The following is a 17,482-nucleotide window of genomic DNA, read 5'->3' as shown; positions in this document are numbered from 1 at the left end:
CTTGGGTGAGAATCATGTACTAGTTTAATCGCCCATGTAATTATGAGTGGTTCCACGTTGGAGCACCACTGCCCATGCAATTGAGCTGCCACGTCAAATAATAGATTTGCCTGAGATTATAGGGTACTTCAATAGTTTAGGGCCTAGATACGCAATTTCTTTGTTTTGATAGCTTAGAAACTGCTGGTGTAGTTACTCTTCCTTCAAAATCTAAGCACGGACCAATGTGTTATATCAAACTTTTGATAAAAAAAAGTACCTTCAAATTTACAGCATGCAATCTTTAATCATTGTCAGAACTCGCTAATAACAACAATTGGAAAAATAAAGGTGAACCTAATAAGAGTTTCGAAAGCAAAGCTTAATTAAATCTTTTCAGCACTACACCACATAGCACTATGATAAGTATCAGATATCATCTTCAGCAGCACTTGCAGCACTTAGATCCACGCTGAGATCAACAGTCTGAAAAAAAATGCATGAGGATTATATTTATAGCAGGAAACCAGAGAAATAGGACCAGTCGAATCACATTGGTTTAGTGTAACTAAAATGGATATAGGCTGGTCTTGACAATTGTTTTGTCCTGGAGGTTAAATGACAAAAAGTTCTCAAGAGAACAATTGTACAAATATATGTATATATATGTACCTTTCCGGTGATCTTTGTGTAAAGGGAAAGTACATCCATAACAGTGGACTCAAAGTGTGTTGTGGCATCATAACTCTGAAAAGGTAGTAAATTGAAATGGAATTAAGGATATTTGAAAATTCTACCAAAGGTGCATGTCAGAAAATGCTTACCGTTGAGATGAAACAATTGTCTGCTGATGAGTCATTGCTAGGTTCATATCTGTCATATGTGTCGATAAATAACTCATCTACTGTCCCAAGAAGATCGATCCCAGGCTTTAGTTCCTTCTCTGGATTGTCAGTTTCTGCTTGTGCTGACACGAATGCGATGAATTTGCCTTTTGATGCGACATTATGAGAGTAGGAGCAACAGAAAACATACCTGGTATGCACACATGAACATTGCTTCGCACATTAAAAACAAAAGAAATGTGAAGGTGAAACACAACCAACTAATGGATAAATTTGGGAGATGATATAAGAAATACTTGCATGTCTGATCTGCGGCCAAGCTGCTTCTGTGGCAATATGATCTGTACTGAGTGAGATTCAGCAGTATTTGGGATGGGATGGCTCATGATAGCAATTGCCCGAAAAACTTTTCCAACTTTTTTAACCTGGCAGCATGTAAAATACTCAGTAATTACATTTGTTTCTGACACCTCTGAAATTTTATAAGGTTAACGGTGTTTTCTCATAGACACTCTTTAAAGGGAAGGACTAAATGAATTTCTTGTCCTCGTACATCGTATAATCAGAAGGATTTGATTTGCTTGTATTGAGTTTCGAAGAAAGTAATGGAATAATGAAACTTAAGTCGAGGATGTAAGAAATATCTTTACATAATAGATAGTACCATATTTATAATGAAAAAATGGAAGGGTTTTACCTTGTCAGGTAGGTAGGAAGGATCACAGACAACCTTTTTGCATTTTGCGGTCTCCCCTTCAGACGTAACACCACAAACTTTGCCTTCACTATCAAATTCAACCTGAATGCAGTGGCTTATGTCAGATTGTAAACCGTAAAAACACTAAAATGCAGAGAACGGTGTGGCACAAAAAACAAATTATATTAGTTCCTGCAGCAAAATTTCTACTCTCTCATGTGAATGTTGCTTAACACAGGAGCATCGTAGAACAGAAGTGCTATCTATCAAATAACTTCTTCATAAATACTTATACAACCCCCCTAAGACCATGTTAGGTTGGCTATCTCTACGAACAACTTGTTACCAGGTGGCGTCACACCCGTGAAGCAACTAGGCTGAAAAGTTAAGCTAGACTACAAAGAAGAAAATTTTCATGAAAACTTTCACAACTTATTGTGTTAGTATCAAAATATTTTGTGAAATAGATGATTTCTTCTAAAGGTTCCATTTCATCAATATATTTTTCTCGAACAGCGCAGGAGAACTGTGCGTCATTTCATTAAGGTAGAAAAATGTTACACGGGTCAAGAGACCCAACTCACACACACCACACCCTGAACACTAAGTTACAGACTCGACACAAAAAATTGTAGAAGCGACCAAATGCCTCCGAGCTTTAAGCTCCAGTAGGCAGCGACCTGAGAACAAGCTTATGGAGTTTGGAGGCTCCAGCCGAGCACCAGAGACCTCCCTCCGAGTTAACAGCCCTAATGACTTCCTGAACACTTGGTCTCTTGTTGTCAAAGACATAAGAGCTGCGATGCTTCCAGATCTCCCATGCCACCAAAATTATAAAGGAGTTGAGTCCTTTACGCACTTCCTTGGGGACAGCTGCAATCGATCTCTTCCACCACCGCGAGAAAAGACACAGTAGGCTGTGGTGCCAACTGTAGCAGCCCCAACTATTGCAAAATCTGGGTCCAAACTTGTCGAGCGAAGACACAGCCCACTAGCAAATGGTTTATTGTTTCGTCCACTTGATCACATAGGGGGCAGGACTCTGGATGGGGCAGATTCCTTCTTGCTAGGCGATCGGCTATCCAAACCCGGTTAAGAACTGAAAGCAATAGAGATTGTGTGGAATAGTAGATTGATTAGGGTATACAAGGTATACAAATATATAGACAGCCCTTAGGAGAGGTTTATAGAAACAGAACCAATCAAGGGATAACCTGCCTATCCTAATCTATCTAGGCACGGTAGGAAGCCGGCCTGGGCCTGGCGCACAGCCACAGGAGGCCCATACACACGCACACAGCACATACATATCTAACACTCCCCCGCAGTCTGATCGTCGAAAGCCTGACCGTTCAGACTAGACCTGAACTTCGTGAACACCGAAGAAGGCAGGCCTTTGGTGAAGATGTCGGCGTACTGAGAGCTCGTCGGAACGTGAAGAACGCGGACATCACCGGTAGCAACGCGCTCACGAACAAAGTGTAGATCAATCTCCACGTGTTTGGTGCGCTAATGCTGAACAGGGTTCGAAGACATGTAAACAGTGCTGATGTTATCACAGTAAACAAGGGCGGTGCGACGCAGAGGAATGTGCAGCTCAACAAGGAGTTGGCGCAACCAAGAGACCTCGGCAACGGCATTGGCAACCGCCCGATACTCGGCCTCGGCACTCGAGGGGGAGACTGCATTCTGACGCTTGGATGACCAGGAGACCAAGTTATCGCCCAAGAAGACCGCATACCCGGAAGTGGACTTTCGGGTGTCTGGGCAGCCAGCCCAATCATCGTCGGAGTAGACCAGCAAATCCGACTGAGTAGAGGGCCGTAGAAGCAAACCCAAGTGAAGAGTGCCACGAATATACCGCAGAATGCGCTTCAAAGCAGCAAGATGAGGCTCTCGAGGATCATGCATGTGGAGACAGACCTGCTGAATAGCATAAACAATATCTGGGCGAGTGAAGGTGAGATACTGGAGAGCACCAGTGAGGCTTCGAAAATCAGTTGTCCAAAGTCACTTTGGCTATCCCTTTTTGTAATAAAGACATTAGTCCCATTTGTCATGCGTGTCAGTTAGGGCATCATACTCGCCTTCCTTTTCAGTCATTCGTTTCTCGAGCATCTAGCAATTTTGATCTCATTCACTGTGATTTGTGGACATCTCCTATTCCCAGTGTTTCTGGATACAAATATTACTTGCTCATTCTTGATGACTACTCTCACTATTTGTGGACGTATCCTCTACGTCTCAAATCTGACACATTTGCGACTTTGGCTAACTTTTTCTCCTTTGTGCGTACTCAGTTTGGCACCACTGTGAAGGCTGTTCAGTGCGACAACGGCCGCGAGTTTGACAACTCTAGCTCACGCACATTTTTTCTTACACATGGGGTCCACCTGTGCATGTCCTGCCCCTACACCTCGCCCTAGAACGGCCGGGCCGAGCGCATGATTCGGAGTATCAACAATGTTGTTCGCTCCCTTTTTTTCAGGCCAGTATGTCACCTTCTTATTAGGTTGAGTCTTTGCACACTGCCACCCATCTGCTCAACATCTTGCCCACAAAAACGCTTAGCTCTGATACCATGAAAGCAATAGAGATTGTGTGGAATAGTAGATTGATTAGGGTATACAAGGTATACAAATATATAGGCAGCCCTTGGGAGAGATTTATAGAAACAGAACCAATTAAGGAATAACCTTCCTATCCTAATCTATCTAGGCATGGCAGGAAGCCGACATGGGCCTGGCGCACAGCCACAGGAGGCCCATACACACGCACACAACACATACATATCTAACAAGAACCACTAACCAGAAGAAAAACTTACAGCGCGGGGGAGCCCAGGTTTTCCAAATTCTTCTCCATGGACCGAACTTGATGGAGCCCACAAAAAAGGCCACATAGGCAGACTTGCTGCTATAAGAACCATCTTGCGTTAACTTCCAATTATATCGGTCTGGAATCTCTGGTTGCAAAATAAAGCCATCCACCATATCCCAAATGTGGAGAAATTCAAGCAGGACCTCTATTGTACGAGCTCCCTTAATATCCTGAACCCAACTTCTATTATGCAGTGCTTGAGCCACAGTCCTTCTTTTGGTTGTTCGCTTCTGGACAGTTTTGAACAAGTTAGGCGCTATTTCAGCCATGGTATGCCCATCCAACCATCTATATGTCCAGAACAAGATTTCCTCCCCATTTCCGACTATGGCATCAACTGCAACATTGAAGAGGGCCCTGGCTTTATGAGTAACAGTGATTGGGAGACCAGCCCAAGGCCTATCAGCATTTGTCTTTTGTGCCCACAGCCATCGAATCCTAAGTGCCCAGCCAAGAAGTTCAAGGTTATGAATCCCAAGGCCTCCATATTCAAGTGGTCTCTGCACTTTTTCTTTTTCCCATGCTACCAGGCAATTGCCACCATTGGCTTGTTGATGACCCTTCCAAAGAAATCCTTGCCTCTTTTTATCAATAGCTTTTAGAACCCATTTCGGGAGGTCCATGGCTATTAAAAGGTATATAGGGACAGCAGTCAGCACCACCTTCACCAATACTAGCCGCCCTGCCCTGTTCAGTTGAGAAGCCTTCCATCTAGGGAGATAATCTGCCACCTTATCAACTAGAGGTAGCAGCACCTCTTTAGTTGGTTTACCAATTGTTGGAGGGAGGCCGAGATACATACAAGGAAAAGCCTTCATGGAATAGGAGAGGATATTTGCAGTGAGTGCCAACTCATCATCAGTACAATGAATAGGGGAAACTAAACTCTTGGACAGATTGGTTCTAAGACCGGAGGCATGTCCAAACAGATCAAGTAGGTGTCTAATAGTGGCCAAATCCAAAATGTTGGGTCTCAAGAATAAGACCGCATCATCAGCATAGAAGGATACCTGGTGCCGAGCTTGCTGAATATCTAGAGGCTGCATCAAACCCTTCAATGTGGCATAAATGACCAAGGAATTCAGCACATCCATAACTAGAATAAACAGCATGGGTGATAGGGGATCTCCCTGTCTAAGACCGCGATGGTGATAAATGGTGCCCCTGGCTCTCCATTAACCAGGACTTGTGTCGAAGAGGTGGATAGGATCAAGCATATGAGTTCCCGCCACCGCTGACCAAACCCCACTTTGCTCATGACTTCTAGCAGAAACGACCATGAAACAGAGTCAAACGCCTTGGAGATATCCAGCTTGAGCAGGACATGTGCCTCTTTCTTCTGATGCAAAGTTTTTACCATCTGCTGAACCAACATAAAATTGTCATGGATCTTCCTTCCCCACACAAAGGCGCTTTGGTTTGCAGAGATCAAAGAAGGTAAAAGAGGGGCCAGCCGATTAGCCAAGATCTTAGTCACCAATTTGGCGAAGCTATGAATCAAGCTTGTAGGCCGGAAATCCTTCACTTCAACCGCATCCACTTTCTTAGGCAGCAGGGTAATCAAGGCCGTGTTAAGAAGACGAAATTTGAAAACATGGCCTCGCTGGATGGCATCCAAGGCCATCAGCACATCACCTTTAATAATGTTCCAGCAAGATTTGTAAAACCTGCCCGTGAATCCATCCGGCCCTGGGGCCTTGTCTACCCTTGAAGCAACTGCCTGGCAAGAACATCCCTTCCAAGCAATTAGTACCCCTCCTCTAGTCCCATTGGCTGGGAGTGCTACGAAATTATCATACGCAGAACCAAATACCGAAAGGAACATATGCTGGGATATATTCACGACCTTATTTTCTTGCAAACACACAATGTCAGCATTGCTGGAAAGCACATCTCTGACAGAATTCCGGCGATCCCTTTGATTTAGGCCTCGCACGTTCCAAACAAGGATAATAGAAGGATACATCTTAACAGAAGAAATAAATCGATCCCAACTCAGAACCAGACCTTACATTATTGTAAGGACATCTGAAGCTCGCACCTGCTCACCATCTCCAACTTCCCAGCCAAAAATAGCAGCCAAAGCACTAACAAGCGAATTAGAAAGCATTGGCTTGAAGAGGTTACTGTAATTATCTTGAGCGTTCGGCTGGATGATTTCCCTTTCCTCAAACCCAAGCTGCCGCATCACTTTCTTCTGGGCCTCCGAGAACACCCGGCCTGGAGAGTAGGGAGCAGCGCGAGCGACCCGCCGGCTATGCCGTGTCAGGGAACCTGGAGGAGGGGCCTTCTTTCGTCGCTTCTGGATCATGGGCAGAGGAAAGCCTATCCACCGGCCTGCGCACCTTGTCGAGATCCTAGAGTGGAGTTCCCGCTCCTGGACCTTGGGAGGAGCCATCCACAGTGACCGGGGCAGGGGCTCGAGCACGGCGCCGCTGCCTAGAGTAGACTCGGAGGGGGGAGTGAGGCAAGGACCACACCTCATGGTGAACCAGACCCCCTCCCAGAAGCGTGGAGAGGCTAGGCGGCGGAGCAGGTCCTGGTGGAGCCGGCGCCTCCGAACTCGGGGGTTCAACACCTAACAGGCAGCTGGCCGCTAGCGGCGAGGCCGGCCCCGCGCCGGATGATGGCAAGGGAGGAGCAGGCGTCGGCGAATTGAGCTCCAAGATTATAGGCGCAGGGGGTCGTTGACGACGAAAGTCCATCCATTGCCAAGCCGACAGAGAGGCTCCGTCAGCCAGCCGGGGGGATTCCAATCCGTAGCCTTACCCAAGCTCGATCCAGCATGAGTCGCATTTGCGGAATCCAATTGGGGGTTACAGCCCGGCCCATAGGGAGCACCAGCCACAGGTTGACGGTCCAAGACCAGCCCAAGGACGCCATCAATAGAGATCAACACAGGTTCCACTTCAAATTGCATCAGGGTAGGGGAAGCCATCGAGGGGAACGCCTCATGAGAACGCGCGACGTCGATCGAGCTACCCCCCACGGCGGCTTCCAAGACAGTTGCAATTACTACCGCCACCTCTACGGGCACGTGGACATCCTCGAGACCACACGCCGCCGCGACAAACGTTGGGCGACCATCACTTGGAGAGTCCCGCACCTGGATGGCCTCCTTGGAACCCTTGGACAATAGCTGGGAGCATGCATGAGATTTCCCCTAAGCGGAGGGCCCCACGTGCTCCTGGGTAGTCACCCACCGTGAACCACCATGACTGGAAGCACCGCCCCCCGTCGGACCTGAGCCAAGCTGTGGCGAGGAAGAACGGACATGCCGCCGCCGCCGCCTTGCATAGTCATCTTCATCATCCCCTCCATCAGAGGGAGGAGGGCTCGGGTCCACACCCTCAGGACAATGAGCATCAGAATAAAGCAACTCGATAGGGTACGCCAGAACTCTCTTCACAGGAGGATTTTCAATGACGGCCGTCGGTGGCTCAACCACGCATAGCTCCTTCGATGATGGGAGCGCCGACAGGTCAGAACTCCAGGCCAAGCAACAAAAGCAAGACAGGTCCACAAGCCCAAGGGTATCAGGATGCACCTGCTGAACCCACTGCTGAACCCAAGCATGAGGACTCAAGAAACAATCCACCGTAGAGGTTTCCCAGACATGAGCAGGTATGCCACGAAGTTCGATGTCGATCAGGAACGGCAGAACACGACCATGGGCACCAGACAGACGACTCCATCGCTTGCACAGGAGACTGAAGTTGAAGCCAGACAAACAGGGCTGCTGCAGCCCAACCAGTCGCTCAACCAAGGCCAAGTCAGGAAGGACCAGCTGATAACTTGATGGAGAAGACCGACGAAGCACTAGAGAGCTGGCAACCATGTCAATTCTGGCAGCAATCACCGCTGCCACCACCTCCACCGCGGCCAGCGGTTCGTCGCCGATTACCGATACCAAAACCGCACGTGCAAGGTCCTCTTCAGCCCTGGCCACCTGATCGCTCCAATCGATGATGCATGGAGGGGGCTTCACAGCTTCACAAGACAACTCTGAAGAGGCAGTGCCTGGCAAGGAACCAGCAACCTGATCAGAGCCGTGCTGCTCCTGCATAGGATACCGCCAGAAGCACGGACGTCGGCGATGACGCGGCTGCCCTGCCTGCAAACCTTGATCCTGGTCTTGTACCTACATAGTGCCCTGCATCACACCAGCGCCACCAGCCACACCCACCGGAGGAGGCTGTTGCGGGGGTGGGGGGGGGGGGCAGCACTGATAGCCTCATGGGCCGGAGAAATCCGTCGCCTTCTTCCTCTCCGACGCGGGCATGAACGCCACCCGCCGGAGAAGCTGTTGCGGGGGGGGGGGGCAGCACTGGTAGCCTCGTTGGCCGGAGAAATCCGTCGCCACACGGAGACACGGCCAGGAGCAGAGTCCCCGCCTCTGAACATCCCAGGGCACACGTAGGAGTGGTGGCCCAGGGACCAGCAGCGAAAATAGCGAGGCTTCGGGCGACAGTGGGAAGCTGTGTGCGACGGCGAAAAAGAGTTGAAGCACTTGCCAACTAGGTCTACCGGGATTGGACGGTGTGGAGGACGAGCCGCGCGCCGACGGCGACGCCGAGCGCAGCGAGACTCATCCTTCTGGATCGGGACGCACAGCGCCAGAAGAGAACACTGCACCCCTCCGCCCGTGAAGGTCCCGCCGGAGGAGCGTAATCCTTGGCGCACACCTGGAGGCCGCCAGCAGAGGAGGATCAGCGGTCACCGCAGGAGCCGCCATGGAGGAAACACCCGCGTCCGCCATCACGGGCCCGCCTCCACCCGCCGCCGAAGCCGCCGTACAGGACACACCCGAAGAAGATAAGACGACGTTGCGGTACGAGGGTAGAAGACCGTCTGAACCAGATGAGAGCGGGCTATCGGAGCACCACCGCTCCAGTTTCTTGTATTCTTTCATCAATATATCAAGTCAGAAAATATACACTCTTGTATTCAAGAAGGCTTTACACTTTTTTCAACAATGCAAGAGACATTAATACTCTTTAAATTCATTAGTTTAATCATAATTTTTTTTAGTTTCAATATACTATCCTTATGCCAAACATGAAAGTATTGCCACACCTTTCACTTATTAATTGATGAGCCAAAGTCACTGAAGAAGTGAAGAAACAATGCAGAAAATTACTGACTATAACCCAAATTGTTTGTACCTTGCACTCTGGTTTACTCAACATGTAGGTCCCACCATAGACAGCACTAAGTCTTGCAAAACCCTGTGTTAAATAGGAGAAATTATAAATCACCTACTTATGATACCTATAAATGCTGGAAGCAGTTGAACAAAGTTATAGGTATTGACCTGTGGCAGCTCTCCTAAACCATACAAGGGATAAATATATGGTGATCCTCCTTGAAAGCGAGCCACTGATTCTACATAAAGCTGAAATATTCTAAAATGGTGTTAGGTAATTAATGACACAAAACGGAAGTGAAGGGATAACTTAACTCCACATACATGTAAGTAATGTTAACAATAAAACAGCAACAAGGTCTTTTAGTCCAAAGAGTTGGGGTAGGCTAGAATGAAATGAGCAAAGCAACAAATAAAAGGGCACAAAAGTTTTACGGCTCCGCTCAGCTGCTTTTGCTACAATGAAATCACTGTAGCAAAAGTCTGCAACTGTAACACCATAAGCGGCAGTCAGTGAGCCGAACACTCCCAAAGTTATTAGTAACAGTAAAAGGGTCCAGTTGGCAGCTGCCTACATAATATAATGGTTTAGGCACTTCGACTGCAATGTCTGTGTGTGCCTATCAAAGGATAACTCTGTTTTATTCAATTCTTTCAAGTATCTATTTGGTACCTCATAACTCCTCCCATGTCACATACTAGGCCTACCTGCTGTAACTATAATAATAGTAATATGTTGTTAACATAACAATATGACTTTCTTCACAATTTTCTGGTCAAACTTTTAGCTAAGTTGAGTCTAAGGTTCAAGATAGTATTTTTAGATCAGGGCACAATCAATCAATAAGATCACTTGAAAGAAAAGGTCCTAGAAATTCAGGTCAAAGCTATTTGAGCATTTCTTTCTTTTTTTTTCTGAAAGGGCAGCAAAGAGCATTGCTGCATATATTATTAGAAGACCAAACAACAGCTCGACTCAGTGAGCTGGCACGAAACTACTAGAGGAGCAGCTATTAAGAAAAAAAACTGCATTCAAAGCTGTTTCTTCAATATAAAAATTTCAACACAAAACCTTAATTGTGTAGGGAAATTTTTGTTATGTCATTATAAAGACTTGCCTTCATCCGTTTTACAGTGTCAATTGCAGGTTCTGTCAAGTAGCTATCATCTCTATGAAGAGCCACTGCATGCCCAATGAAGTCTATCGTGTTATCGTCCAAACCATATTTTCTGAAGAACAAAATAGAACATAGGAGTTTCAGTAAACTGAATCCTAATTGAGCACTAGAGCAGAAAATTTACTTGAAACATAGGGATAGAAAACCAGAATGCTCCTAAATAAAGAATTGTTTATAGTTACATAGCCAGTAATTGAATCGCCTTAATTCTAATGCCTCTTTACTTATGTGATCGAAGGAAGGTGTTAGTGATGATAAAAGATATATAGATAGCCAGACAGAAGTGGCCTCCTTTGCCTTTCTCAGTTGATCTGAATATTAATTATTGATGTTTATATAGATACAATTTTCTGAATCTAAATGACAAATAATAGATGTTGGTTTGCCTACCTATAGTCCCAACTCTTAAAATGGAATATCATGTTGCAGCCTTAATGGATAACAATTGTAGCTTTAGTAACTGCATTCAAATAAACAGGTAAAACTATGGAATCTCTTCATGCTTGCTCGATCACTCCAAAACTACATTTCATTTGCGCAACAGATGATCCATAATAGTACCATCAAAGGCTTCCAAACTAAACTTGGATAAAAGAAGTTACATTCCAAAAATCAAGGTTTCATGTAAATTCTTTCTACTTGAGAAAGTTGGTAACCAAGACACCAGAAATGTAACATGGAGCCACAGTAGCAAAAGGAACAAGATCATACAGAACTCAAAATACAAATAGTATAAACAAATACTCCGTTACATTCTAATCATGTAAAAATGTTAAAAGGCATAGAAGTGAAATGGGTACCCACGAGATGAGTTCTTTTGTCGTTAGTTTAGTAAGGTCATAACCCTTATGAGTACTTCGGTCATCTTCCTTGTAATCTTGGACATAAAGGAAGAATTTCCCAGCTCTTCGCTTCTCAAATAATCCCATCAGTGGAGACTTGAGAGCTTCCATATCAGTAGAAGGAACCTTGTGGATCTGGAGCCCAAGAACATAGATAAACATGTGCCCAAAAGGGTAAAAATGTTGATAAAAATGGAGTGCTTATGCATGAGGAAGGGGATTGAACCTTTCCCTTGTTGAAAACATAGCTTCCATCCACAGCTTTGAAGGACATGTACTTGGTTACACCAGTATGAATGAGCACACGGACCAAAGCACCATTTGCCATCATAAACTAGTCAAAATGGTAAAGGTATTACATGTCAGAATGTGGTTTCATACAGCAATGTGGTAAGGTATTCAACCCAATCACCACTGCTCATTGTTTTGGACGAAACAGTCTGGAGCTTTGTCATTTAATCAATATAGAAAAGAGAGTTTATGAGAACCGGAAGGGCAGGTGCCCGCCACTGCTCATTTTCCTAATACAACATTTTGTTTGACCATTCATGACGTAAATTAATGAACTTATACTAATACTTCTTTTATGTTCTGTCTTCAGTGATTAATAAATTATGATCATGTGAAGCCACATTAAAGCACATCCAAGTGTAGCATGTTTTTGTTAAATACATATATGAAAGTGCATCACACAGTCAGTTACACATGTAACTATGCTAGAAGTTCCAAGTTTACAGCCAATCTCAACAGGCATTGCATGCATGGCCATCATTGCAATTGTGTCATGGATATCTCAGTCCAATATACTATATATATATAATAAAATAATGAAAGTAGATTTCCTGAAGAAATCTAAAAAAACAAATAAAAAGTAGTAAATTGGAAAAGACCAGACCTTTGGAACCATATCCACATTGTAGTCTCTGCTAGCTCCTATGTGCGCAGGGGGTGTTTGTTCACCCTTGAACTGTTTCCAGAGCTGCAAATAGCAGTTTAATTTACAGCACAGTTTTGGACATCATCATTATGAAAACAGTAGGTAGAATCCAAAGAGGGCCTCATAAACAAGACAGGCGAAGAAGTAATCCATGTGCATGGTTTATCATCAGGTATTTGCTATATATACACAGGCGAGTCTCATGGATCGCCATCACCCACAACCTCAGAGAAATGTGGGGCGAGGGGCATTCCAAAATATGGTCAACAGACAGCTCAGGCTTGCATTAATAATGGTCACCTGATTGAGATTGAGCGATGTGGAGTCTCCACCGTAGTAGTCATTCCTGTCCATGTGCAACACCTGATGACAATGACATGCAGAATTGCAAAATTAATAATGCGTTCAAATAGTGGCAGCTGAGAGTCACATGTATGTTTACCAGATCAATCAATATATATTAAGATGACCGAACTGTTTATGAGTAAGAACGATGGTTTAATTTGGCGGTGTTATTGATCTTGTCCCGGTAAATAAATTGGTGACGGAGGGACGGCCGGAAATGATTCGGTGTCACCCTCACCCGCTTGTTTTTCTTTCTTTATTTATTTAAGAGAATTTGCATTTGAATAAAGTGTGCGATCCCGGCCGATTTTAAAAGATCATACGGAAAATGAATAAGGGCAGTCCCGATGATTTCTATCCTCGTTAAATGACTTGCCACGTAAACAAAACGTTGACAGGGCAACGTAATTAATGAAGAAAGAGAACAAAAATCATAGAAATAGTTTCTTCATGGAAAAATCAGGTCTACTCTTGAACCAATGCACAAGAAACCATGAAATCACCGTTGAAGAGAAACCACCTGTTTTTAGGGAGCTCGTGTCGCATTTCTATTGGAGGAAGAAAATAGAGTTGGGGGAGAGAAAGAGAAAATAATTATTACTCGTAGAAATCATAGGTTGAAAAGTAGTAATTTTTTTTTGGGTACGGTATGTTATAAAAACTACTGGTTTCTTTGATTGGCCTCCGCCTCCAGGGCGCGATCTTATCTTATTAGATAATATATGAACGTGGAGTGGCGACGACGGAGAGAGAGATGAGAGAGGAGGAGGAGATCGATGGAGGCGCCGCGGTAGCGTACCTTGAGGCGGTCGACGGAGAGGAGGCCGCTGAGGATGCACTCCTTGAGCCCCGTGCCCAGCACGATCACGTCGTACTCCACGTCCATGGCGGGCGGGCGGCGTCGCCGGTCGATCGAGAAACGATGGAGGGAGAGAGGAAAGTGTGGATCTCCAACGGCTCGAGTCACGTACGGTCGTCAAAGAGAAAGAGGTTTGGTGGATCGAAGGCACCCAGGAAAGGCAGCAGAGCTGCAGAGGGAGGGAGTCCGCGCGGAGTGGGCGGCGGCTATTCGTCACCGTCTGTGTCACGGTAGCGCAAGAAAAATCGCAAACCGCTCGACTTGGTCGCACACACGCGCTGCCTTCCTTGGCCTCGAAGCCAATTTTCTCAGGACCTGGCACTGTGGTAACCCGTAAGACGAATTCAGATTATATATATATATATATATATATATATATATATATATATATATATATATATATATATATATATATATATATATATATATATATATCCTAAAGTTTACTCCATATCCCATCAAATGTTTGTATACATGCATATAGTATTAAATATAAACTAAAAAAAATAACTAATTACACAGTTTACGACTAATTTGCGAGACGAATCTTTTAAATCTAATTAGTCTGTGATTTGACAATGTGATGCTAAAGTAACACATACGTTAATAATGGATTAATTAAGCTTAATAAATTCGTCTCGTGAATTACCGACGAATTCTATAATTTGTTTTTTTATTAATATTCAAACACTCATACAACATCCGCATGTAACATCTTATATGATACCTAACACTTTACACCTAGATTTTAGAGATCTCTAGATTTTAACACGGCACGCGCTGCCTTGCTTGGCATCGAAGCCAATTTTCCCAGGACCTGGTACAGTGGTAGGTACCCACGTGGCCAAGAAGTCGCTATATGAACGAAGCTGACGGAGGAGACGTGTGAGTTGGTGACCTGGATTGAACTCATTTTTTGTTACCACTCCCGTTGGTGTGTTCTATATTACCCATTCATAAAAGTTTGGGCACTTCAAACAAAAACCGTATTTACATCTTTATAATTTTAGCTGAATTGGCTGAGATTTGTTGAAGATGTCGTGATATAATTTCGGCTATTCGATGAAGCAAATGAATAGGAAACCGTGAACACAACTACACAAGCAACGGCTTTTTTTTTTTTGTCATTTCTTCATTTGTTCTTAGAAAATAAGTCCATAGCAAGAGCTACCCATTTCAAGCATCCCAAACCAGTGCCTTATAAATTTTCTTGAACATAGCTTGCATAAAACATGGAATTTGATTTTTGTGAAACACAATTTCAGTATGATAGCACCAAATTGTCCAAAAAGAGCAGCCCCACTCACAACGATGTCTTTTCTATCATCATTTCTGATGTTAGTAAGCCAGTGACCACTAGCATATGAGATGTCAATCTTGGGTACCGTTTAGTTCCCTCCTAAAATGCCAAATTTTTCAAGTTTCTCCGTCACATCGAATCTTTGGACGCATGCATGAAGTATTAAATATAAATAAAAAATAAAACTAATTACACAGTTTAGACGAAATCTACGAGACGAATCTTTTAAGCCTAATTAGATTATGATTGGACACTAATTACCAAATAACAACGAAAACTGCTACAGTGTCATTTTGCCAAAAATTTCGGCATCTAAACATGCCCTTGGTGGTGATAACTTAGAAACAAAATATCTATGCAATGTTTGGTGGGAGCACAACCTTTTACTTTAAAAGCCGCGTAACATAAAATTTGGCCCCTGAACTTTAATAAATATTTCCAAAACAGTGAATTACTTGGTTTAATCTGAACCTGCGGTAAGGCCGTTGAGCTCAAATACTTATTTCTGAGACAGATTTACCATGTCCCTTCTTAGTGGACTAACTTAAATAACCATTTGCTAAGAACACATTTATTATTCATCCGGAGGCATGTAATATACCCTGATGAAAGGATCATGTGTCCTATGCATTGCCATATTTGGCCCCGTTCGGCTTGCTGAATCTTGGCTGAAATTGGTTGAAAAACATTGTTCTTGCTGAAATGTTGTGAGAAAAAAACACTGTTCCGGCTGAAAAAAGAAGCCGAATAAGCCAAATATATGGTAAGCTGAACGGGGCCTTGGTGATTTAGATGACAACATAAGCACTAGGACTAACATTGTAACTTGGTGAGCCGAAACACTTAAGATCTTGGTGACCTTCCGGTGAAGGCCTTAGGTAACCTTCATGTGTGTACCCTCTGGTGAATTTGGTGTGGAGCGGTAGCGTCTTGGTATGTGGGGGATAAGGAGACCCCTTACTTGTTGGAGAAACTCCATAGTGAAGACAACGCCAAGGTGAGTGGAAGAGTAAGCCTAGGTGGCTTAATTATGGCACTTGCCTTAGTTACCGAGATCCTTGGTGGCGAGCCCAATACCATGACTGGGGAAGGCTTGGTGACTAGGAGCGTACCTTGGTAGATCTCTAACATGGATGGCATCCGATACTATGTGATAAATTGCCTCATCTCTGCGAGTTTGTCATATCTCCTATCTCTTGTTTTTTACTTGCAACTTTTATTGTTGCGGCCTTTGCTTGTGCTTTGTTTCTGTGACCTTTAAGTTCCTAGATTAGGCTAGGCTAGTTGGTAGGATTGGCTCTAGGTAACAAACCTCTTTGTGGTTTTGAGGGTAAGTTAGAGCACACAAGAAAAACTTTAGGTGCACATCATGCTATAAGTAATTTATGGTTTGATATTTTGGTTGAGCTCTAGGTTTAATGTTTTAATTAAGCATCCAATTGAACCCTACTCTCGGCACTCATATCCTTTCAATTGGTATCAGACTAGATGCTCGCACCCTTAACAAGACTAGCCATTTACTTGGAATATTTGTGAAACTAACTCATTTGGAACCATTTGGCTTCACCGTCAAGTGCGCGTACAATGTCAGCAGGTGGTATGAATACAAATAGGGCCCCACATTTTGATGACACACAATTTACTCGATGGAAGAGCTCATAGAAGCACACTTTCGCACCAGGGGGCCTGATGTTTGGCATGTCACTGATGAGGGCAAGAAGAAGAATGAGATTAAAACTGAGAGACAACGGGATGCTATTGCTAAATCTACCATATTGTCCTTTGTTTGTGACAGTGTGTCCAAATGGTGTTTTTGCTTGCACAAATACACATGAGCTTTTGGAACAATATCAGTGAGAACCATGGAGACTCAAATGATGTACAAATAAAAAAAACATGTTCTCGTTTATGTACGTATTTATATTGAGGGGTATTGTAGTTTACTTTTTATAACGTTAGAGGTGAGTACAAATTAGGAGTGTTCATTTAAATTATCTTTCGTAATGGTATGCGCGGGTAATTTATTTCCAAACTTTGGGGTTAGTTTGCATTATCTTTCATAATTGCAGACATGGGCAATCTAGATACAAATGTAGAGTTTTATTTTAAATTATCTTTCTTATCGGTAATTTATATGCAATTTATGCTTTTTTCATAATGATATAGGTGGGTAATTTATATGCAAATTTAGGGGTTTACTGTATGTATTTTTAGAAAATAGAATGTAACACCCTAAAATTTGCACTTTTGAAAATAGGATTAAAATAATTTATTTATGAATTTTGTGCTCATAAAAACCTAGGAAAATAAAAATTTTCATTAAATTAAAATTCATCGTAAGGTTTAGTAACCGGTTGCGCATACATGTTGGTGCATAAAGTTTATTGTGACGAGTGGTGTTATTCAAAACTCCAAAGTAATTTGGAATGTTTTTGAAAAGTAAATTTGAAATTGGCTTTAAAATAAAAGAAAAA

General features: G+C 43.7%; 2 protein-coding genes across 2 annotated transcripts; both read right to left on the bottom strand.

Annotated features, from left to right (window-relative positions):
* Positions 1-210: 210 nt before the first annotated feature.
* On the bottom strand, positions 211-13,902 carry LOC136551277 (guanosine nucleotide diphosphate dissociation inhibitor 2-like). Its single transcript, XM_066542852.1, has 13 exons — positions 13,649-13,902; positions 12,805-12,867; positions 12,463-12,546; positions 11,794-11,901; positions 11,530-11,702; positions 10,666-10,777; positions 9,716-9,796; positions 9,567-9,629; positions 1,522-1,623; positions 1,125-1,249; positions 804-1,014; positions 652-726; positions 211-465 (listed from the first exon to the last, which is right to left on the bottom strand). The coding sequence occupies exons 1-13, from the start codon at positions 13,733-13,735 to the stop codon at positions 409-411; spliced, it is 1,341 nt and encodes a 446-aa protein (XP_066398949.1). The 5' UTR covers positions 13,736-13,902; the 3' UTR covers positions 211-408.
* On the bottom strand, positions 7,565-8,467 carry LOC136550647 (uncharacterized). The gene has a single exon (XM_066542275.1). It carries the CDS (start codon positions 8,465-8,467, stop codon positions 7,565-7,567), a length of 903 nt encoding a protein of 300 aa, XP_066398372.1.
* Positions 13,903-17,482: the final 3,580 nt, after the last annotated feature.

The sequence above is a fragment of the Miscanthus floridulus genome, chromosome 4 (assembly GCF_019320115.1).
Source record: "Miscanthus floridulus cultivar M001 chromosome 4, ASM1932011v1, whole genome shotgun sequence".
In the NCBI taxonomy this organism is placed as follows: Eukaryota; Viridiplantae; Streptophyta; class Magnoliopsida; order Poales; family Poaceae; genus Miscanthus; species Miscanthus floridulus.
The sequence above is the reverse complement of the archived record's forward strand: the minus strand, read 5'-3'. Positions and strand labels throughout refer to the sequence as shown.

Bases quoted from the DNA above. Each gene is read 5' to 3' on its own strand.
- LOC136550647 (XM_066542275.1), bottom strand. From the start codon at position 8,467: ATGCAGGAGCAGCACGGCTCTGATCAGGTTGCTGGTTCCTTGCCAGGC.
- LOC136551277 (XM_066542852.1), bottom strand. From the start codon at position 13,735: ATGGACGTGGAGTACGACGTGATCGTGCTGGGCACGGGGCTCAAGGAG. The intron at 11,703-11,793 runs GTTCAATCCCCT...CTTGGGCTCCAG, and splicing joins ATGTTTTCAACAAGGGAAAG to ATCCACAAGGTTCCTTCTAC. The intron at 1,250-1,521 runs GTAAAACCCTTC...ACATGCTGCCAG, and splicing joins CTTCCTACCTACCTGACAAG to GTTAAAAAAGTTGGAAAAGT.